The 24,567-nt window shown below is 39.9% G+C and overlaps 1 protein-coding gene across 1 annotated transcript in view; it reads left to right on the plus strand.

The window, feature by feature from the left end:
- The window catches only part of LOC143803851 (uncharacterized), a 39,105-nt gene extending 16,698 nt beyond the window's left edge, over window positions 1-22,407 (plus strand). The window contains exons 2-9 of the mRNA XM_077281615.1: window positions 2,354-2,394; window positions 3,857-3,973; window positions 5,206-5,292; window positions 7,343-7,429; window positions 9,479-9,601; window positions 9,710-9,770; window positions 19,470-19,572; window positions 21,884-22,407. Coding sequence (XP_077137730.1) covers window positions 2,354-2,394; window positions 3,857-3,973; window positions 5,206-5,292; window positions 7,343-7,429; window positions 9,479-9,601; window positions 9,710-9,770; window positions 19,470-19,572; window positions 21,884-22,055 — 791 coding nt within the window. The 3' untranslated portion in view covers window positions 22,056-22,407. The remainder of the gene's footprint in view (window positions 1-2,353; window positions 2,395-3,856; window positions 3,974-5,205; window positions 5,293-7,342; window positions 7,430-9,478; window positions 9,602-9,709; window positions 9,771-19,469; window positions 19,573-21,883) is intronic.
- Window positions 22,408-24,567: the final 2,160 nt, after the last annotated feature.

Genomic DNA, 24,567 nt, shown 5'->3' on the forward strand with positions numbered 1-24,567 from the left:
CAGGAGAAATTGAATCACAATCAGTGTTGTTTCATAACTGGACAGATTGATTTCACAGAAGTGTGATTGACTTGGAGTTACATTTTGTTGTTTAAGGGTTCTTTTTATTTTTTTGAGCTATGCATATGACATGTTGGATGGTGCTATATGGAGCTGAGCCTCATACCCGGTGGGTAACAGATGTATTCTACAGCTGCCTTTAACTTTAATGGTATGAGCTATCTGCAGTTTAGCCCTTTAGATGCCATCCACCCCACATGCTTCATAAACTGTTAAAAATCATAGCAATTTACTCTACAAGCAGTCAAAAGATTTCAGGATCAGAGTTTGACATTGCAAATGTACACAGGAGTAAAAAAAAAAAATCATTTTTACAAATATTTAAAATACTCTAAAGTTCAAATGTGCCCCCTTTTCTCTATTAAAAAATAATATAAAAAAGCATGTTTGCTATATTAGTATCAGTTCTTCCAAAACAGACATTTTGTTGGTTGTTTTACCTCGACAAAGTTTTTGTCAAAAGTGATGTCATACTTACACCAAAATGGTACCAGTGAACTACAAACTATGGAAAAATAAAAATGTTAAGAATCATAAATCAATTTTTGTTTCAAAAATCAGTTTTGAAAAGCTTTAAAAGACCAAAAGAACTACAGTATATAAATTTGATATAACAGTAATTGCACGGACCTGAAAAATAAAGTTACCAAGTCAATTTTATTTTGAATGCCTTAAAAAAAAATACATTTTTTTCACCATTTCACTCCATACAGAATTTAGCTCACATTTTTTCAGTATATTACACAGTAATCTGGTCTCATTCTCAACCAAGACATGTCCCATGAAAAAGAAACCCTCATCCATTCAGCTGTATTGTGTTTCAAAATCAAAAGATAAGAAAAAGAACGCAAAAGAAATTTTGTTCTTCAAAGTCAAGTGGTATACTATCCTGGGTGATTATTATTGTCACACATGCCATACATACCATAGTTTTTCTCTCTAGAAATATCACTTAATTCTGCACAGAATGTAGCAAGCTATTGTCACGATTGTATGCCAAGATGTCAGAATTTTAATAGACACCTCAGTTGTCTAATCTAGTGCATCAAATACTGAGCTGTTCTTCAGTTATTTCCTGTTCTTAGTGATTACTCAGCTAATTAGCTAAGCCATCTGTCCCAGATCTCTGCCAATCGTACCATTTTCTCAGTGGTGCATTATTCCCTTTAATTGCTGTGCTCTGTTTGTTGATCTACTGCTGCCTGACCTTGGACCTTGTTCTGACCATCCATTTGCCTAGCCCCTTTGCTCTGATCTTTTTTATTTCTGGTATTCTGACCTCAGACCATGACCTGACTATGCCTTTGACTTTCTACTTTAGTTTACAATGCGTGTTCTTGGTATCTGACCCGAGAATTTTTGACTATTCAGCCGCACGGCTTGTCCATGAGTAGTTATTAGCGTCACAGCTATGATGGTAAACCGAATCCCTACAGCTCAAGAGCTCAGAGCAATCTACGTGAGATCTAAAGAAAATATCTCAATAATGAATCCACGGCAGATTTTTGAAGTTCATCTGTCTATTCCATGGAAATAGGCATGTACCCATATTTTTTCATATCCAAATTCATCCTGAATTGAATTTTAAGGGTTAAATAACAAGTACAGCAATAGTAACCAGCTTGTATTTTTAGGGAATCTAATATAAAATGGGTTTGTTGGGGGTAATGTTAATGTTCAGAAGTGACAATGGAGGAGTCTGGCAATACATTTTATTGGCTACTCTGCTAAACCGTTACAGAGAAATTAGCATTTGAATTGATATCAAAATGAGGCTGAAAAGCTTTTGTTTGTGAAAGCCTTTGTCACTCCAGCTCTATTCTTCACCCAGCAACACTTTCTCCTGCTTGCCAGTAACAAAGCCTTGGGAATAGCTTTTACATGCCAAAAGCACTTCAGCCTCATTTGCGTATCCATTCAAATGCTGATTTCTCAGTAGCTAGGAACAGACTGCCTAGGTAAAAGTATTGCTGGACTTGTTTTGAAATAGCTACATGTGCATATAGTTTGGGTAGTGAAATCCTCCTGAATTCCCTTTGAATTACACTGAACATTACACATAACCAATGGCTTGAAACATCTATCTATCTATCTATCTATCTATCTATCTGTCTGTCTGTCTGTCTGTCTGTCTGTCTGTCTGTCTATCTATCTATCTATCTATCTATCTATCTATCTATCTATCTATCTATCGATTGTATCTCTACCACCTTCTTTTTTCCATTTCTCAATAAACATATGTGAAGTCTTGAAACCAATATGTAATAATATAGTGTATTTTTCACCACTACAGAGATGCTGATTGTTTGTAATTATGAAGGCTCAAAATATGAGGTAAGATGCTTAGACAGGTTTGTCTTTAAAAAAAAACATTTTTTTTTAGTTCGCAGGCTTTCAGGATAAAAAGTACCAAACTTAGCTATACTTGCCCACCACAAATCCAATGATGCCTCTTCACCACTACACGAGTCTTTGTTGATAGGCTGCACCAATGATGTTATGATTACAGTACATTTGACACCAGCAGCCAATCACTGGGCTCAGCAGTCTTGTGACAACTACTTCAACATGAACCCTGTGATTGGCTGCAGTGGTAATGTGTGCTTTAGTCATCATGTTACTGCTGCCTGTCATCACTCATCAATGATTGTGGGCAACAACGAAGAGGCAGTACTTGATTTGTAGTGGGTGAGTATTAAAAATCATAGAAAACCCTTTTAAAAATGACTTGAATGCTTTTTATGCAAATTGCCATTTCAGAGAGGAAGAGGACTTCTACTCTATAGCGCCTCTTGTTGAAAGCAGTAATCATACAAGTCACTAGTGACCCTTTAACAAACCTTGAAATATGATTTAGGATAAAGCCAAATCAGAATCTCAATTGCATTCATGGTGTTTCGGGGTATTGCCCCTCTTCAATGCAAAGCATGAGAGCTGATTTGGCTGGGTGATAGTCTCTGGACTGAGATTTTCCCATAGACCTTGAATGCTTTTTGTGAGATATTGATAAATCAATATCAATTATTGTAATTATTTTTTTACATATGAATAAAGGTTCAGTATCATTATCAGTTGCTCCTTACTTTCTCCTTAGCAACAGATGACAACTGTGCTTAGCGCCCATCACATTTGGGTGCTACTGTTTATCTATAATGGACATTTCAAGGTTGCTTCAGTTTCCTATGCTTCTGGATATGGTTTAAAAAAAAAGGAATACCAATGTATTACCTTGACTAACCCAGCATCCATTCAAGTTTATATCCTAGATGTATAGGGAGTGAATTAAATTGCCAACCTATTATTTCAGAGGCTTTTGGGAACATTTAGGGATGGAAGATTATCTCATTACTAGGGCTTTACAATTCTGAGAACAAGAGCAATTTTCTTGAACTTTATGCAAAAGAAGACTCCTCTTCAATCCCTACCAGGTTATAAACTGGAGCTATTGAGTTTGGATCTTAAGGCTCATACTCACTTGTGCGAGACTCGGATGAGTCTCGCACGTCAATACCCGGCACTGCACCTGGCACAGAGGAGCGGAGCGTGCGGCTGCATGTATTCCTATGCGGCCACACGCTCCGATCTGAGTGCGGGCAGCAGCGCCGGGTATTGGTGTGCTTGTCCTTGAAAGAGCTATATGTGCATATAGTTTGGGGTGTAAAATTCTACTGATAGATTCCCATAAAGGGGTGGTGGTAGCTCTAAAATTTTAAATATCTTTAGAAAGCAAAAGTATTACAAAAGAGAGCTAATTCAAATGAAAACATTTACGCAATGTAAAATTCTTTATTTTCAGGTGGGAAGCTCTGTTCCAAACAATCCTGAAAGCTGTGAAGAATGCAAGTGCACAATGGAAAACAGTGCTGCAAAAGTAATATGCAGTCCAAAAGTGTGCCAAACTCATTGCCCAGTGGTAAGTGTTTCTGTAAAACCATAAAACATTTTCATATGCTCAGAAGATAGAGAATGAATGCTATTTAGGCCATCTGCTTGAGTAGTTTCGGTTGACCAGCATAAATGGTACCTGCCATGATGCTCCTGACAAGCTCACTGACTTGAAGTTTTAGGCCTCACTCCCAACTGTGGTATACATCGGACGAGAGCAATGCGAGAAAAAATTGTATTGCACTCGCACCAATGTTATTCAATGAGGCAGTGGTCATCTGAGAGTTTTTCCTCAGATGGAACCGGGCTGAGGAAAAAATCACAGCATGCTGTGAGTGGCCTCGTATATCAGATGAGACTCGCCAATGCAAGTGAATGGGTTCACGAAAAAAAAACAACAGCACACATCTCAAAGGAACCAGGAAATTTAATCAGCCAATTCACAGCCTGAACTGTCCGAACTGAATACATAGATAGATAGAACTCCAAAAATCAGAGGCAGCCCACAGTATGTAGTGAATAATGGCTATTTAATTAGCTCATCTTGGCGACGTTTTGGTCCAAAAATATGTGAACCTTTCTCAAGCCTCACTACTACCATGTAAAACATTTTTGGAAATGATAGGTACTAGTGATGAGCGAGTGTACTCGTTGCTCAGGTTTTCCAGAGCATGCTCGCGTGACCTCTGAGTATTTTTTAGTGCTCGGAAATTTAGTTTTCATCACGGCAGCTGAAAGATTTACAGCTACTAGCCAGGCTGAGTACATGTGGGGGTTTCCTGGTTGCTAGGTAATCCCCACATGTACTCAGGCTGGCTAATAGCTGTAAATAATTCAGCTGCCGCAATGAAAACTAAATCTCCGAGCAGTCATAAATACTCGGAGGTCACCCGAGCAACGAGTATACTCCCTCATCATTAATAGGTACCCTTTATTTATTCCTTAATCCTTTTTATGAACTGTTGTGTTGCTGTTCCAAGGAATGTCAGATCTAAGGAAACTAATTGGGGAAACATTCATCTATTGTAAATTTGGAATGAAGGTAAAATGTGTGCAATATGATCAATCACGTTAGAGCAAGAGTAGATTAGTATGACCTAAATGGAATAAACAGCAAAGTTGATAGTGACACCAGGGCTGTGTATTGCATGAGATGTTTATATGATGAATGAAGATACTAAGAAACCAAATAAGGCAAAATGTGATATCATTCTTGAAAACTTTTAAAAAATTTTAATTGTGTTTTACTTTTATCTTCAGGGATTTATATACAAACATGAACCTGGACAATGCTGTGGAAAGTGTGTACAGGCTTCTTGTCTCCTTGATGTGTCTGAGATAATGAAGGTACCGTGTATCTGAAGTTGTATCAGTCAGAACAAAGATATACAGAAGCATGATAGTTTCCATAATGTAGTTTGCTTCATTCTTCTGTGCATGCGTATGTATGTAAGAACAAACAAAAACTGGGAGTAACAGATCATATATGCATAAGGTTAAAATACTGTGCACATAATGTATGGAAATAGCATGTACATCCTAAAGAGCTAAATGGCAGACCATTCGGGATAATAGTGAAAAAGAAGAACATTGAACATGGATCAAAAAAATAGATATGGGACAAAATATTATAAAACACCTTTATTTAAACAATGAGTGGCAATAGTTGACGCTGTATGCAACAGAGTGCCCGCATGAATAAAAACAATAATTCAATAAGAAAAAGTGATAAAAACAAGAATATACATAGAGGTATGACAATTAATTTTAAGGGAGACCACAGTAAAGATGTGAGATAACAATAATAATAATAATCTTTATTTTTATATAGCGCTAAAATATTTTGCAGCGCTTTACAGACGTTAAACACAAATAGTAACTGCTATACCTAAACCCAGTAATCCTGTTAATACTACCATATGTGTTATGTAAGAGAAACAATATTTCAGTAAATAGTAGATAATTGTGCATCACATGAAGCCTCTCCAGAAATCAATATGTGGCAATAATAAATTGTAGAGTATTTCAGAAGAATTGTATAGGGATAGGGAATGTGGATGGGCAGCAATGGTTACATGATGGTGGGGTGATGGCGGTCAAGTGCAGCGCACACCCCGACACGCGTTTCTGAACAAGTCCTTCATCAGGTATCAACTATTGCCACCTATTGTTTAAATAAAGGTGTTTTCTTTTGTAATATTTTGTCCCATATCTATTTTTTTGATCTATGTTCAGTGTTCTTCTTTTTGCTCTTTATGTGTATGTATGTAACCTGATATTGTTGGCTGCTTGCAATAGATTTATTGGATAAGCCTAGTACATGCATTGTAGTATAGAGTTAGTAGAGCTTTCCTTTTATAGTCCGTGTTGTATTACTAGATTGTGTTGTATAAAGTCATGATCTTGAATTCAGAAGATCCAATTGCGAAATAAAAGGCAAATACAAGAAAGGGTGTTCTTTTCACAAAAGTCTTCTGAGGAAGAGCAGATGATCCAGTAACCCCTTTGTATCTGTTTTGGTTTTTGAGTTTTTTTTAACTGTCATTTTTTATTGAAGGATTTTAATGTTTCACAAAATACAATTTCTTAAAAAGAAAATAAAAAGGCGTGTATATAAACATATAACAAGATTTCAATGACAACTATTTAAACCTAATACATAATAGATAAGCATCAGATTATGCTTTAGATATTATTCAGAAATTCTAACTTTTAACAGAGGGGAAGACATACAAGACTAACACTAGACAAAGGGGGGAAAGGATAAATATATGTATGACAGGGGGGAAAGGATGTATGTATGGGGAGGACAAAATGAGGAGCTAAATCATTAGGTCAAAAGAGATGACTCTCAGATAGATTTTTAACATGCCACACACTCATACATATTGAAAAAAGTATATACATTGTACAATGCCCCATGATTGAACAAAAATATTTATTTAGCATTTTCTTTATATTTGAATGGACTTTGCAACACATTTGGGAGGATTTTTGCATTCACAACCATGTTGCTATTTTTTACATGTATTTATTTTTATTATGTTTAGACATTTTGCACTAGATATTGGTGTATGAACACTCAAGAGACTATAATAAAGCCTAATGGGAAATACATGAAAAGTTTGTTTTGCAAAAAAAAACTGGCATACATACTTTCTGCCCACTTGGCAGGCATTTTGTACCATTGTTTGTTCTCCAAATATATGAAGTGAGAATAATAGGAGTATCATAACATTGCAAATAAAGAATATTAAGTTAGATTACAGAACATACTGCTTTTCATCCAACCGTTATATAATATTACTGTACATGCAAAAGGATTTCTGACTTTGAAATCAGAGGAATCATTTCAGCATTTCATTTAAAACATTCATCTTTTTTTTTTCTCCTTTAGGGTCAATCAGATAATAATTTACCAGAACAGTGTTGTCATAATTGTTCTCAGGATGTTTGTACCATGAATAACACTGTGGTGATCAAGGTATGGTGGAAATATTGTGTCTAGATATCGAGGGATTATTAAAATATACTGTATGTTGGAACTTTTATAGTAAATAATGAGGCACAATACCATGAAACACTCCATAGGCAGGAGCAAATCCAAGGAGGGGGGACTAGGGACCTAATGCTAGATTACTGTATGTGACCACCAAGTATATACAGTACAGATCAAAAGATTGGACACACCTTCTCCTTTAAAGATTTTTCTGTTTTCATGACTATGAAAATTGTAAATTCACACTGAAGGCATCAAAACTATGAAACAACTGAAAATATGTCTTATATTCTAGGTTCTTCAAAGTAGCCACATTTTGCTTTGATGACTGCTTTGCACACTCTTGGCATTCTCTTGACGAGCTTCAAGAGGTAGTCACTGGAAATGGTCTTCCAACAATATTGAAGGAGTTCCCAGAGATGCTTAGCACTTGTTGGCCCTTTTGCCTTCACTCTGCAGTCCAGCTCACCCCAAATCAGCTCGATTGGGTTCAGGTCTGGTGACTGTGGAGGCCAGGTCATCTGGCGTGGCACCCCATCACTCTTCTTCTTGGTCAAATAGCCCTTACACAGCCTGGAGGTGTGTTTGTGGTAATTGTCCTGTTGAAAAATAAATGATGGTCTAACCGGATGGAATAGCATGCTGCTGCAAGATACTGTGGTAGCCATGCTGGTTCAGTATGCCTTCAATTTTGAATAAATCCCCAACAATGTCACCAGCAAAGCACCCCCACACCATCACACCTCCTCCTCCATGCTTTATGGTGGGAACCAGGCATGTAGAGTCCATCCGTTCACCTTTTCTGCGTTGCACAAAGACACACTGGTTGAAACCAAAGATCTCAAATTTGGACTCATCAGACCAAAGCACAGATTTCCACTGGTCTAATGTCCATTCCATGTGTTCATTAGCCCAAACCATTCTCTTCTGCTTGTTGCCTGTCCTTAGCAGTGGTTTCCTAGCAGCTATTTTACCACGAAAGCCTGCTGCACAAAGTCTCCTCTTAACAGTTGTTGTAGAGATGTGTCTGCTGCTTGAACTCTGAGTGGCATTGACCTGGTCTCTAATCTGAGCTGCTGTTAACCTGTGATTTCTGAGGCTGGTGACTCAGATAAACTTATTGTCAGAAGCAGAGGTGACTCTTGGTCTTCCTTTCCTGGGGCGGTCCTCATGTGAGCCAGTTTCTTTGTAGCGCTTGATGGTTTTTGTAAAATGCACTTGGGTACACTTTCAAAGTTTTTGAAATTTTTCGGACTGACTGACCTTCATTTCTTAAAGTAATGATGGCCACTCGTTTTTCTCTACTCAGCTGCCTTTTTCTTGCCATAATACAAATTCTAACAGTCTATTCAGTAGGACTATCAGCTGTGTATCCACCAGTCTTCTGCTCAACACAACTAATGGTCCCAACCCCATTTATAAGGCATAAAATCCCACTTATTAAACCTGACAGGGCACACCTGTGAAGTGAAAACCATTTCCGGTGACTACCTCTTGAAGCTCATCAAGAGAATGCCAAGAGTGAGAAAAGCAGTCATCAAAGCAAAATGTGGCTACTTTGAAGAACCTAGAATATAAGACATATTTTCAGTTGTTTCACACTTTTTTGTTAAGTATATTATTCCACATGTGTTAATTCATAGTTTTGATGCCTTCAGTGTGAATTTACAATTTTCATAGTCATGAAAATACAGAAAAATCTTTAAATGAGAAGGTGTGTCCAATCACCCATAAAAGAGCTTATTTTACAAACTACGACCCCCAATGAATTTATCTGCGGGTGCAGTGAGCATGTCACACCACATGTCCCTCACATTATTTTTTACCATCGGGCAGTGTGGAAAGAATAATTATATCTTTACCACTAAAATATTGTTTTAGCCAAATGTTTTTAGTTTTTCTAGGGATTAGTAGGAAAAAATAGACCTCAGTTTGATGTGCAATTTCTTCTGCCGAGTTCGCCAATACCCTACATGTAATTTGGAAATACTTTTGAGGCACGGTGGAAGTTATGGACAAGATTTTCTTTTTCAGCCTGAAAAATTTTGGCGACCACCTGCTGATAACTGCACATCTTATGACTGTGAACCAAACAAATTTTCAGTTATACGAAGAGTGATGTCATGCCCAGTGCAAACACCCTTAAAATGTGACCAGGTACAGTACAGTCAATAGAATTTATTTTATCGCACTTGTTGCATATATGTAGCATTTCATTTGCTACTATCATCTTTTGACAAAATTCTGTTGATGGTTTTTCTACAGGGCATACAGGTAAATTTTACAAGTGCTGATGGATGCTGTACAATACAGTACTGTGAACCACGTAAGTCTTATTAATGCTTTTTTACGTATTATTTCTATAGTGGATTCATTCATGACAAATATAAAGGGGTTTCGAAATGCATCTGAGCAAGAAAAATGCTTAATGAACTGAACTTTGACAACTTTCTTCATAAATTACGTACTTTACATGGAGTGGTTTCTGGAACAACTAACAGTAAGCCTACCATAATCGTGGTGGCCTGGAGCAGGTTAATATCTTTATTGTTGAAAATGAAGAAAGTGAAAGTGTTAACATTGATATACAGGTCCTTCTCAAAAAATTAGCATATAGTGTTAAATTTCATTATTTACCATAATGTAATGATTACAATTAAACTTTCATATATTATAGATTCATTATCCACCAACTGAAATTTGTCAGGTCTTTTATTGTTTTAATACTGATGATTTTGGCATACAACTCCTGATAACCCAAAAAACCTGTCTCAATAAATTAGCATATTTCACCCGTCCAATCAAATAAAAGTGTTTTTTAATAACAAACAAAAAAAACATCAAATAATAATGTTCAGTTATGCACTCAATACTTGGTCGGGAATCCTTTGGCAGAAATGACTGCTTCAATGCGGCGTGGCATGGAGGCAATCAGCCTGTGACACTGCTGAGATGTTATGGAGGCCCAGGATGCTTCAATAGCGGCCTTAAGCTCATCCAGAGTGTTGGGTCTTGCGTCTCTCAACTTTCTCTTCACAATATCCCACAGATTCTCTATGGGGTTCAGGTCAGGAGAGTTGGCAGGCCAATTGAGCACAGTAATACCATGGTCAGTAAACCATTTACCAGTGGTTTTGGCACTGTGAGCAGGTGTCAGGTCGTGCTGGAAAATGAAATCTTCATCTCCATAAAGCATTTCAGCTGCATTGACCCTGCCCTTGATGAAACAGAGTGGACCAACACCAGCAGCTGACATGGCACCCCACACCATCACTGACTGTGGGTACTTGACACTGGACTTCAGGCATTTTGGCATTTCCTTCTCCCCAGTCTTCTTCCAGACTCTGGCACCTTGATTTCCGAATGACATGCAAAATTTGCTTTCATCAGAAAAAAGTACTTGGGACCACTTAGCAACAGTCCAGTGCTGCTTCTCTGTAGCCCAGGTCAGGCGCTTCTGCCGCTGTTTATGGTTCAAAAGTGGCTTTACCTGGGGAATGCGGCACCTGTAGCCCATTTCCTGCACACGCCTGTGCACGGTGGCTCTGGATGTTTCCACACCAGACTCAGTCCACTGCTTCCTCAGGTTCCCCAAGGTCTGGAATCGGTCCTTCTCCACAATCTTCCTCAGGGTCCGGTCACCTCTTCTCGTTGTACAGCGTTTTCTGCCACATTGTTTCCTTCCAACAGACTTACCATTGAGGTGCCTTGATACAGCACTCTGGGAACAGCCTATTTGTTGAGAAATTTCTTTCTGGGTCTTACCCTCTTGCTTGAGGGTGTCAATGATGGCCTTCTTGACATCTGTCAGGTCGCTTGTCTTACCCATGATGGGGGTTTTGAGTAATGAACCAGGCAGGGAGTTTTTAAAAGCCTCAGGTATCTTTTGCATGTGTTTAGAGTTAATTAGTTGATTCAGAAGATTTGGGTAATAGGTCGTTTAGAGAACCTTTTCTTGATATGCTAATTTATTGAGACAGGTTTTTTGGGTTTTCAGGAGTTGTATGCCAAAATCATCAGTATTAAAACAATAAAAGACCTGACAAATTTCAGTTGGTGGATAATGAATCTATAATATATGAAAGTTTAATTGTAATCATTACATTATGGTAAATAATGAAATTTAACACTATATGCTAATTTTTTGAGAAGGACCTGTATTCTACATGGTGGTCACAAGCTAATATCTAATGTCTTTTGCTCTTTATTGTGCTTTTGTGATCCACGTCTAACTATTATATTGCAATTTTATATTATAATATACTATTATCATTTTGTTATGAAGGTGAGAGCCTTGTTTTGTTTTTATTTTGAGCTCCAATTTCCCTGGTCCATTCACATATTCATAGTGTAAAATGGTAAAATTCTGTATTCGCACAGCTTCCACTAGGGGAAATTGCTACTTTTGCAGTTCTTACAAGAAAAGTGGCAATACAGAAAAGTATTTTGAACATTCAATTCTAACTCATTAGTAATATTCTAGATTTTTAATTTGAACAGTTCATTTCTCTTTCACATAGCCAGGAAATTATTCTCGGAATTCTTGTGAACATCAAAACATATAAAATAGTGATGGCAATCTAGTCCTGTTTGGTGAGCTGAATCATTAGTCTCTACTCACTAAAAGACCTAGCTTTGTTGGATTCAAAACCGATCCCTAATAAATAGTTGTTCAAACACAGGTGTAACTGCAGACTTGTGAATCCTTGTAACTCTCACAGTGGATGCTGTCAGGATTTTCTGATGCTGGAATTGAGAGATGGCTGTCATGTGTCTGCAAGAATTTGATATGTATGTTACTCGCCACTTTCCAACTAGATCAGCGTGTCTTCACTTAATACTAATGCATAGAGATGAGAGGACCTGCGGAAGTTCAGGTTCTGGCATCTGACCTGAATTTTATTCCAAAATTTGGCTCTGGTACCAGAACTGAATCCGAACCTGAACCCCATTGTAAACAAACTGTCCGGTGCAAACTCTGAACATTTAACTTTTGGGTTTTCTTATCGCTACTAATTAATTGAGGAAAGCCATGCATGTCTAGTTGGAAGGTGGCCAGGAGTTATCACGGGAAGCCTAGGTGGGCAAGAGCTAATAACCGGGGCCCCTGCAATTTCCCTCAGACTAGGGAAATCCTGACTGACCCTCTACCTAGAGTTTACACTGATGGTGTGCATGTCTAGGCCTCCACCCTCTCCCTGTCTCCTGTTTCAACCCTAGGCTGAAACCACCACCCAGTGAAGAGATCATACACCAATACCCACAGTTAGCACAGACAAGGATAACGGAAAATATACACCACGCCGCAGTCACTCAGGAATACACTATAAATGCACAGGGCAAAATAAATACAAATATAGGAAGGAGTAAATAAGACAAAGGGAAATACACCACCAGATACGATACTCCAACTCCTAGCTCACCACTCCAGACCAAGATAACCAAGCACTAGACAGAAGCTGTAATCGGCGACGCCCAATGTTCAGAAGAACTATTTAAAGGCAGTGGGCGTGGCCCAGTTTCCAATCCGAGCACCAGCTAAATTAACCCCGGACCAGCTAGATAAAATCTAGCCGACGCCACTGAGCACATAGTGGACAAAAGTGGAATTACCGCTGTCTGTCGAACGCCCTGGTATGAACAGCGTCTGACATGACAGTACCCCGCCTTCTACGAGGGACCCCAGGGCACCTCACGGCTTATAGGACCCGGTTTGTCCGGATGTCGGCGGTGAAACATACTGACCAGCCGGTCCGCATGAACATCCGAGGCTGGTACCCAGGACCTTTCCTCAGACCCATAACCACACCAGTGTACCAAGTACTGTAAAGTGCGGCGCACTACACGAGAGTCAACCACCTTGGAGACTTCGAATTCCAAATTACCATCCACCAAGACTGGAGAAGGCATAGGTGTCGCATCCATAGGACCCACAGTCTTTTTTAGCAACAATCTGTGGAACACGTTGTGTATCTTATACACCGTAGGAAGCTCAAATCGGTACGCTACAGGGATAATGACAGCGGCGACCCTAAATGGACCAATAAACCTTGGACCCAATTTAAGGGATGGTATCTTGAGTCTTATGTTTTTTGTGGATAACCACACCCAGTTATCCACACTCAGGTCCAGACCTGGCTCACGCCTACTGTCAGCCACACATTTGTACCTAGCACCCACACTCAACAGGCGCTGTTTAACTCTCCTCCAGACTGATGACAATTGTGCTCCTAACTGGTCTTCCTCTGGAACGCCGGAAGAGCCCCTCTGACTCAAAGTACAAAATTGAGGATGTAGCCCGTAAACACAAAAAAACTCCCCAGACGACTCCTGGCAGTGATTATTGATGGCAAACTCAGCCAAAGGAAGGAACGTTGACCACTCCTCCTGGTTATCAGAGACAAAGCAGCGTAAGTACTGTTCCAAATTTTGGTTCATACGCTCAGTCTGACCATTTGACTGAGGATGAAATGCCGAAGAATGAGACAACTCCCCAGCCGTGAGCAAAATGCTTTCCAAAATTTTGCCACAAACTGACTACCCCTATCAGACACGATGTCAGACGGAACCTCATGAAGTCTGACCACCTCCTGCACAAATACCTGAGCCAAAGTCTTAGAGTTAGGCAATGAAGGCAAAGACACAAAGTGCGACATTTTTGAAAACCGATCAACAATCACCAAGATGACCGTGTTCCCAGCTGAGGAGGGAAAATCAGTGATGAAATCCATGGAGATTTCCGTCCATGGCTTACTAGGTACCTCAAGAGGAAGTAGTGAGCCAACACGACGGGAGCGGGGCGTCTTAGCCCTAGCGCACGTGGTACAAGCTGACACGTAGGAGACCACTTCCTGTCGGATCTTGGGCCACCAAAACCGACGTGACACCAACTCCAAGGTACCTCTAACCCCTGGGTGGCCAGCCAGGACAGCATCATGATGCTCCGCCAAAACCTTTAAGCGGAGATGAAGCGGTACAAAAGATTTGTTGATGGGAAGCTCAGATGGTACCTCCTCCTTAGCCTTGGCAATCTCAGCCTCAACCTCGGTAGTGAAAACTGAAACCACAACACCCTTTTGAAGGATGGGTACTGGATCCTCCCGAGGTTCTCTGGACAGAGCATCCGCCTTAGTGTTTTTAGACCCCGGTCTGTAAGTGACAACAAAATTGAACCGCGTGAAAAACAATGCCCAGCGAGCCTGCATGGAGGACAGACGCTTGGCTGACTCCAAATACAGCAGATTCTTATGATCGGTAATAACTGTAACCTGATGAACTGACCCCTCCAAGAAGTGTCGCCATTCCTCAAAGGCCAACTTGATTGCTAACAACTCCCTGTTGCCGATATCGTAGTTACGTTCGGCGGACGACAGTTTCTTGGAAAAATAGGTGCATGGACGCAAATCACTCAAAGATGAGCCTTGTGATAGTACCGCCCCCACACCAACCTTAGACGCATCGACTTCCACAACAAAAGGTTTTGATACGTCTGGCTGCACAAGAATGGGGGCTGAAACAAAACTGTTCTTAAGAAATTCAAATGTGCGCACAGCAGCCTCAGGCCAAACGGAGAAATTGGTACCCTTTTTAGTCATGTCAGTTAGCGGTTTAGCAATGATGGAAAAATCCTTGATAAATTTCCTATAGTAGTTAGAAAACCCAAGGAACCGCTGAAGTGCTTTCAGGTTATCAGGCCGTTCCCAATGCTGCACCGCTTGCACCTTAGCGGCATCCATTTTAAAACCAGAAGCAGACACAATATAACCCAAGAAAGGCAACTCTTGAACAGAAAATACACATTTCTCAAGTTTAGCATACAGCTTATTCTCTCTGAGAAGCTGTAACACCTGCCTGACATGATCTAAATGAGTATCACGGTCACAAGAGTATATGAGAATGTCATCTAGGTATACGATAACGAATTTCCCCAAAACATGCGAGAACACATCATTAATGAAATGTTGGAACACTGCAGGTGCGTTAGTCAACCCAAATGGCATCACCAAATTTTCAAAATGACCCTCAGGGGTATTAAAAGCCGTCTTCCACTCATCACCTTGACGGACTCTTATGAGGTTGTACGCCCCCCTGAGGTCAAGCTTGGTAAACCATTTAGCACCTGCCACCTGATTGAAGAAATCCGGTATCAATGGCATAGTGTATGGATCACGAACCGTAATCTGGTTCAACTCCCTGAAATCCAGAAATGGACGTAATCCGCCATCTTTCTTCTTCACGAAGAAGAACCCTGCTGCCACAGGCGAGGATGAAGGCCTGATTTGCCCTTTGCTCAAACTTTCAGCAATGTAATCCTTTAACGCTTGTCTCTCCGGACCGGAGATGTTAAACATCCTTGCTTTAGGCAATTTGGCCCCTGGTTTAAACCTGATAGTACAGTCATAGGGACGATGTGGTGGCAACTCTGAACAACCCTTCTCAGAGAACACATCCACAAAATCCAGAAGTGACTCCGGAACGCTTGAAGTCACAGCAGACACACTTGTGGCCAGGCAATTCTCCTGGCAGAACTCGCTCCACTGAATTATGTCCTGAGTTTTCCAGTCAATTACCGGGTTGTGCATAGACAACCATGGAAAACCCAAAACCACCTGAGCAGGAAGATTCCTGAGCACCTTACATGTAACCTGCTCAGAATATAGAACCCCAATGTGGAGTTTCACCTCAGCCACAAACTCAGTAATCTTCCCCTGTGAGAGAGGAGCGGCATTGATGGTGACCACGCGGATAGGATGAGGCAGTTTTTTAATCCTAAAACCTGCTGTAAACTCCTCATCAATGAGATTTGTGGCAGAACCACTATCCACAAAAACAGTAATTGGCAGCTCACTGCCAGCGATAATAACCTTAGCAGGGAGCATGCATTGAGAAACCACCATGGAGGATATACATAAGCTCAGATTGGCCTCCTCCACACCCTCTGAGCTTAGAAGTTTTCCGCCGTTGCGTTTTTCTTAGACAGCAGAGGACAGATGTTAATAAAATGACCAGTTTTACCACAGTAAAAACAGGCTCCCTGCTTCCTGAGCTCAGGGGCTTGACGCTTGACATGTGACACCCCTGCGATTTGCATAGGCTCAGTGGGCTCACCTGCAGCAACCTCACGTGAACCTAAACCCTCTCCCATAGGCGATGTCTCATGCTCCCCCTGACGCAAACGGCGATCAATGCGGACAACCAGACTCATAGCGGAATCTAGAGAAGCAGGAGTCTCGTACATCAGAAGGGCTTTTTTAACCCTTCCAGAAACCCCATGAATAAACTGACTCTGCAGCGCTGGATCATTCCACTGTGTATCGACCGCCCAGCAGCGAAATTCAGAACAGTAATCCCCACTGAGAGTGACTGAAGACTTTTATGTTAAATCTGGACAACCCATTAAGGAAAAATTACTCCATTCTGATGAAATTGAAACACTGCTCACTTTCAGGTAGCCAATGTCAATGGATTATTAACATTTTTTAATTGAACTGCAGGCTGGGTGCGTGGGGTTTTGGCTGCATCAGTGTCATGATTCTGGATTTGAAGCCATGATTCCTCGTTCTGTTGCTGGTGTTTCTTTCCACTAAGCCACAACTGATACATATTTTCTTTGGGTGTTTCAGTTCTGTTATCTTTGTATCTGTATATTTTGTGTGAAAGGTGGTTTTTCAATTACTCTGTGTCTCTGTCCTATCACCTTTCGGGTGCAGTTTTTAATTCCTTCCCCTACTGGTGTTTCCTGCTGGTGATAGACTTTGTTGAATTCATTCACACTGTAGTTTGTGTTGATTGCAGTTTCTTTGTGTGTGATTCCTATTCTCCTTAGGGAACTGTTACTCTAGAGATCCTAAGAGCTGCTAAGGAAATTCAGGGTAAGCTGCTGTCGAGTGGGGGTGACTTTTCGGTACCCTAGGATGCCAACCTCCACGGTTGGGCAGAGACGGACCAGAGTCAGAGAATGACTTTTCCTCGTCTGAAAAGGGACCTGTCAGGTTCAGCCATTTGTCTTCCAAGTTTGCTTTGGCCGTCATAACAATCAGCAGATGTGTAATTTTATCCCCAGTGAGAACCATTCGAAAACATCAAGAGGTTATCTCTAGAGCAGAGGTCTCAAATTGTATTCCTCAATGGCCACAAATAGGTTATGTTTTCAGGATTTCCTTGTATTGCACAGGTGATAATTTAATCACCTACACACATAATGATTACAGCACCTTGTGCAATGCTAAGGAAATCTTGAAAACACGCATGGTTTGCGGCCCTCGAGGAATGCAGTTTGAGACCCCCTGCTCTAGGGTGTTAACTCTCAATCATTCACATAAAAAAGGCAATGTTTGCTAATGACTCATCACTAATATGAAATCTCTTCTGTCAGCTCTCAGTCACTTCCCCTCTCCACTAAACTCTTCCTTTATTGTTCTTTTGAAGATTTAATCACTGTTTATACAGTATATGAGAGCAGTGATATGAAAAGTGAGTCTAGCGATGATTAGTTGCAGTACAACTCTTCAGTGCTGTGTTCAGAATAACTAATGTATGCTATGAAATGTAGCTTCAGTCTGTCACTCCTGCCTTCTGCTTAGAAGAGCTGACAGGTATCAACCTATCACAAGCAAGAGGGAGGGAGACGAGCTGAGTCAGCATCACAAAAGTTTCAGTGAAACTCTACAGTATACATCAGAGGCAGCAATTCAATGTCACTGATCTATCACTACTGTCTTTCAATATCACTGAGAGCAGATTAAGTGCAGTGTGATCAGACACTGTCTCCTCTGCTTCATTGTAAATCTAGTCCTCATTGTGGAAAACATATTTGAGGGGGAAAAAGGAATCAAAGTGGCAGACAACACAAAAGTGGTGCATCAACTAAACTTCAAATATATAAAGCATACACAAGAGTCTCTACATCATTCTGTTATTCTTTTAGAATTGCCTAAGATACACTATATAGGCAAAAATGTTGGCATGTTGCTTAAACATTACACTTATATCCAGTTTAAAAAAATATAGGCTTTATCTTTTTTTCCTAAAGTGATCAAAGGGAATTTTAATATTCTAGGGGTGCATAACGTATAAGATAATTCTTAGGTTCAATACTGAGCTATAAGCTTCTTCTACAGCTAATGTATATTGTCTGCATAGAGAGCCACATTACCTGGATCTTATTGACTAGAATAGTTTCTCTACCATTCTACCTGTGCTTTGTTTTCCACTAATGACCTAAGACTAACATCCTCTGTGATCCAAACCTTCATCTCTGATTTCAAAAACTTCTCTCATGCTGCCCCAATTCTCTGGAATGCATTACAGCAGACAATCTGGTAAATTCCCAGTATCCACAGTTTTAAGCATACCCTAAAAACACATTTTTTGACTAGCCTCCCTTCCCAACTTTTTCTCAGAATCTGGTTCCTTTTATCATTTATTTCTAGACGATCCATACACTCAGTAGCACTTTGAATCTACTATACGTTACTCTGTACTGTCTTATTTTGTTTGTACATATCCCCCATGAATTGTAAAGTGATGTACAATATGTTGGCGCTATAGAAAAAATATATTATTATTGCTGCTTCTAAACTGAATACCTCTCCAATATAGAATCCAATGACACAACATACATATTACTACTGTGGAGATATGTAGATATCGGTGTGGCCCTATAGACGTAATTGAATGTGTGTCACAGGTTATTATAACTTAGAAGTTGAATAGTTTGAAGGGTTATTCCCATCTTTAGAATGTATCACTTGCCCATGAGATAGGTGACAACTTGCCAAGAATGGGACTCTAAAATAGGAGCCAGGGAAGTAGATTACGGTTCCATTCAAATGGGGCATTTCAGATCTGCGTTCTTGGAATAGGTGGGAGTTACAGCTGTTGGACCACTTCTAATAATGGGAAAAAAAACATTTAATATTACTACACATGGGAACTTACTGTGAACATTCTCTACAATCAACTAACACATCTGCAAAATTAGGACTTTTTTACAACTTCAAACAATTTTCCTTTTCTCCTACAGGCAAGTGTGATGTGATGAAATCATGGAAACTTATAGAAAGTGAAGGGTGTGAAGCCAATGTGACTCTAACAAACTGTGGAGGGTACTGTACTTCTATGTCCAGGTTAGTAAATATTGACATTGTTATCCCTAGATAAAAATGTATTCATTGTAAAATTAAGTGATGCAACACGCTAATAAGCTGTACTTAGTTATTTTTACACTGTATCAGTGTAAGTAAGCACTATACGTCTTTAGTCCAGGCCCCCCCCAAATTTTTTTTTGCTCTGATTAACTCACAGAACATTTCATTGACTGTAGAAAATACTCAACCGTGACGGATCCTAGCAAGAAACTGTACATTCACTGACATACAATTCTATCTGTTGTAAGATGGTTGGATACAAGCATTGAGACATTGTTTGGCTTCCTGATGAAAAGATGGCACATAAAAGCTAGTGGTGTGGTCTTCCTGCAAACTCAACTTTACTTTAGAATTGACACAAAGCTTAGTGGATACAGTCAGTGTTAGATACATTTGGGGTTATAGTTAATGGATCACATGCTGGTGGTTCCACACTAGCTCAGTTCTTTAAAGGGAACCTATAAAAATGATTCATGCTTCAGGATTGCAGCCAGGTATATTTTACGCTTAAACTCTCTGATGTTTCAGAGTAAATATACTTTGTAGATTCGGCTGGGGACCATAGCTGGAGACCAGACTTGTCTTGCTCTTCCCAATACTGTTGCTGGTGATTTCCCTATGTAAAGAGGAGGGAGATATTTGTCAATCATCTTCAGCATCGCTGGGAAGAGCCGACCAGGAGTGGAGCCAGACTAGTCCATGGTCTCTGTCTGTATCTTTAAATTATATATTTTTTCTCAAAAACTCCAAAGCATTTCAATGTAAAATATACCTAGGTGCAATAATGTTGCGAGGCTCTGTTTTGTGCTGCCTGCCGTTTAGGAATCAGGAGACAGGTTCCCTTTAAAGTTAAGCACAGTTTCAACAACTCAGAACATTTTGACTGCTCAGGTTCAGTTTTCCTGGACTAACTAATGTTGCTGGGAATAAAGATACCTCAGATAATTGGTCAGAGAACCAGTGTTATGGCACATTGCCACTCAGCCATGTCACAGAGAAACTCTAGAGATACATTAAATTCTCGCTAGCAGTCTGCAGCTTTTCTCTCCAGTCTGGTTCTCAACAAGCCACTGCAATAACTCTTCAGCTCACAGATGGCATCAAACGTTTGACTTCCAGAAGCACCAAAAACAGCTATATATACACTATACATATACTAGGTTCTTCCCTACATTGGAGTCATGCAGAGCTGGCATGAATGTCACCTTTGACCATGGACCTCATGTGGCTTCACCTATTTGACCTCTTCAATGGTTGAATTGAGTTGTAACCTGCCAACACAATACTTTTAGTCACTTCAATTTATCTTAAATGGGGCAATGATATTGGAAAGGACGATTATCATAAAACATCATTTTTACCGTGTGCCATTTTTAATAAATGTGGGCTAAAGACTGAATCACATATAGCTACACAATGAAGTTTAAAAAAAGACATATTTCAACATGTCCTACCGATGGATGAGAAAGGATAATGGGAATGGGGAATAGGTATGACAACAATGCATGACTAAGGTTTATCCCTTGAATGTCAATTGACTGGTAATTGTATAAAATTATTGATTTCAATGTTTATCCAAAGTATTTGTTATTTTCTACTAAAAAAAATCTAAGCCTTTTTTTTAAACCATCGACCATCCTCACTGTGACCTGTTCTACAGATTGATACTGTAGTTCTCATATTGAGGAAGCCTTGGCTCCCAGGCAAATTGAAACTTTTTCTGCTCCAGACGGAGACGGAATGCCCTCTTGTCTCTCAAGGGGATCCATGGAATCTTTCAGAGATTTTTTGTGTATTCTGTACTATGAATGTGAATTGTTATTGAAGCCTAAATTTTGTTCATTTGTACTCAATTTGTAAAAATTGCCACTAATTGTTTATAGAAAATGAGATTCGCTTCTGGAAAAAAAAATATTGAATTTTTATTCCTGTAACATACAGACCCTAATAATGAAATATTTGTAAATGAGTGTCCAGTTTGAGTTCCTTCCAATGGCTCTAAAATAAAAGTCCTGACTAGTGATGAGAGAACATGCTCGGATAACGTGTTAGACGAGCATGCCTGGGTGTTATCCTAGTATCTTAGGTGTGTTCGGATAATATATTCGAGTCCCTGCGGCTGCATGTTTTACCGTGGTAGACGGTCTGAACACATGTAGGGATTGCCTTTTGTTTGACCATCCCCAAATATATGTATAAGAAAACAAGAATAAGAATGTTTTGCAATAATTGCTATATAGCGTGTAAAAGAAAGAAAAGTTCCATCTGCATTTTCTTATTCATTTTTCAGACACCCCAGTTTTCCAAAGATGGTGGAACATGACTGCACCTGCTGCCAGCCTACATTGACCGCATCCAAGAAAATTCACCTGCTGTGCGCAAATGGGAGTAAAATATCGTATAGTTACACAGATGTCCTTCAGTGTGCATGTAGGGGCGCAGCCTGTGTGTTCACTGAATAAAAGGATTGCTATAAATGGTTTCTTTGCACAAACAGGAAAGTTATCATTGTAGTTCCTGTTTAGAATTATTCTTATTCTTTAGAAAATATTTTTTTCTAGCGCAAATTAAATTATTCTTCAAAGTCAATTCCAATATTACAGTATAAATGAAATATAAAAGCATAGAATGAAGTATAATTATTGTAAGCAATTAGATTATGTTAATATAGGCTATTTGCTGTGCATGTGCATTATCTGATTTTGAAAATACAATGGAGGTAGAAAAATATCTTTGCATGTGAAAATCTTGCAGTTTTGCCATGCACATTTCTATTGCTAATAAACATATTACTCATTGCTATTAAAAGCATAACACTCGTATGCATCTTGTCTTTTTTCTGCATGCATTTTAGGAGGGTTTACTTACAAATGTGTTCACTTACAGTATGTTCATAAGAGGGAGCAAATTCTATCGAAATAGAGCCTGTACTAGAGTTGTTTATTCATTTAAGCCGGACATATTGGAATCCTCATACAGAATTTGAAGACCCCCCCAAAAAAATTCTATAAAAAATTACTGGAATATAGGAGTGAGTGAATCAATGCTAAACAAAGCAAATCTGTTTAGAATTTCTGAAAAGTTCGCTGATTCTAGCAAATTTTATTTTTTCGTGATTCAATTTGGACAATGGGCCACCACTTTGCTGAATTCATATGGTCCAAGAAAGGGTTAGAAATTATTAAAATATCACTCATCTCAGCTCCCATTCCTCCACTTGCTCTCGAAGGTACTAGCTCTTCTTTACACTCTTCGGCGCTTCTATGATGATTTCATAACATGTCCTGCTTAAGATGATTTCAGAAGAATGAGCAAATTGTGAACAGAAGACCGGAGCAGGAGTTGGTGCAAGTTGGAGCAAGCGGATGATCAGCGAGGAGAGTATAATTTTTTAGTGGGTTTTATCCACTTTCCAATCGATTTTTTATCATGTTTTGGAGTCAAGAGCCCTCACAGCATAATAACCATCTAATTTTAACAGCAGTCAGAGCACATTTAAGTCACAACCAATTCTATGCTAATCAAATGTTCTGAGCAAATCTGCCAAATTTAAATTTATGCAGACTCTGATGCTTGCTGGAATATTATTACATAATGTAGACAAATGACACAATATTATCGGTGTTTAAAAATATTAACTCAAAAGTTTTAATCTGCAACTTTATGGCCGACAGCTGTCAAATTCCGGCACTAGAGAATTTGGTACAAAAATTAGCGAAGCTGCTTGATGCTTGCCTGGCAAGCAATCTATTATACACTTTCTTTGAGTCTATGTTCTTAGCAAATAACCAAAAAGAGCAATAAAAAAGACCTAAAAATTAACTTTTATTAATAAACTTAAAAGTATCAAAATATACCAAAAATGACCAAAAATCTTTTCCATAAAAAGGAGTAATGCGGGGTCTGATGATAATGATGTCGGCCAGCTTAAATCACAAAACTGACACATTGATTTAACGCCTAATAGGTACAAAACACAGAGGGATTTCTACGGAAGATAGATGGTGCCTGACCCTATATAGATATCCCTTTCTAAGGGTACTGTCACACATTGAAATTTCCATCGCTACGACGTTACGATTCGTGACGTTCTAGCGATATCGTTACGATATCGCAGTGTCTGACACGCAGCAGCGATCAGGGATCCTGCTGAGAATCGTACGTCGTAGCAGATCGTATGGAACTTTCTTTCGTCGCTTGATCACCCGCTGACATCGCTGGATCGTTGTGTGTGACAGCAATCCAGCAATGTCTTCGCTTGTAACCAGGGTAAACATCGGGTAACTAAGCGCAGGGCCGCGCTTAGTAACCCGATGTTTACCCTGGTTACAAGCGTAAACGTAAAAAAACAAACCGTACATACTCACCCGTCGGTGTCCTTCAGGTCCCTTGCAGTCTGCTTCCTGCTCTGAGTGCCGGCCGGAAAGTGAGAGCAGAGCGCAGCGGTGCTGCGATCTGCTCTCACTGTACGGCTGCACTCAGAGCAGGAAGCAGACTGCAAGGGACCTGAAGGACACCGACGGGTGAGTATGTACGGTTTGTTTTTTTACGTTTACGCTGGTAACCAGGGTAAACATCGGGTTACTAAGCGCGGCCCTGCGCTTAGTTACCCGATGTTTACCCTAGTTACCCGGGGACTTCGGCATCGCTCCAGCGCCGTGATTGCAACGTGTGACCGCAGTCTACGACGCTGGAGCGATGATCATACGATCGCTGCGACGTCACGGATCGTGCCGTCGCAGCGATGAAAATTTCAATGTGTGACGGTACCCTAACACCGGAGGTTGGCACCCTGGGTAGCGATTTGGTGCCCCCACTCCACGTCTACAGACCCTTAAAGACCCTCAGCAGGACTCCTTTACAAAAGCTACCGCCAAACACCTATATGCAATTAAAGTGCTGATTGTGCAAACAGTAAGAATAATCGTCCATTGTGCTTAATCTGTACTGAGCCCTGCAATGAAATGGCTCACC

Source organism: Ranitomeya variabilis, chromosome 2, assembly GCF_051348905.1.
Source record: "Ranitomeya variabilis isolate aRanVar5 chromosome 2, aRanVar5.hap1, whole genome shotgun sequence".
NCBI classification, from domain to species: Eukaryota; Metazoa; Chordata; class Amphibia; order Anura; family Dendrobatidae; genus Ranitomeya; species Ranitomeya variabilis.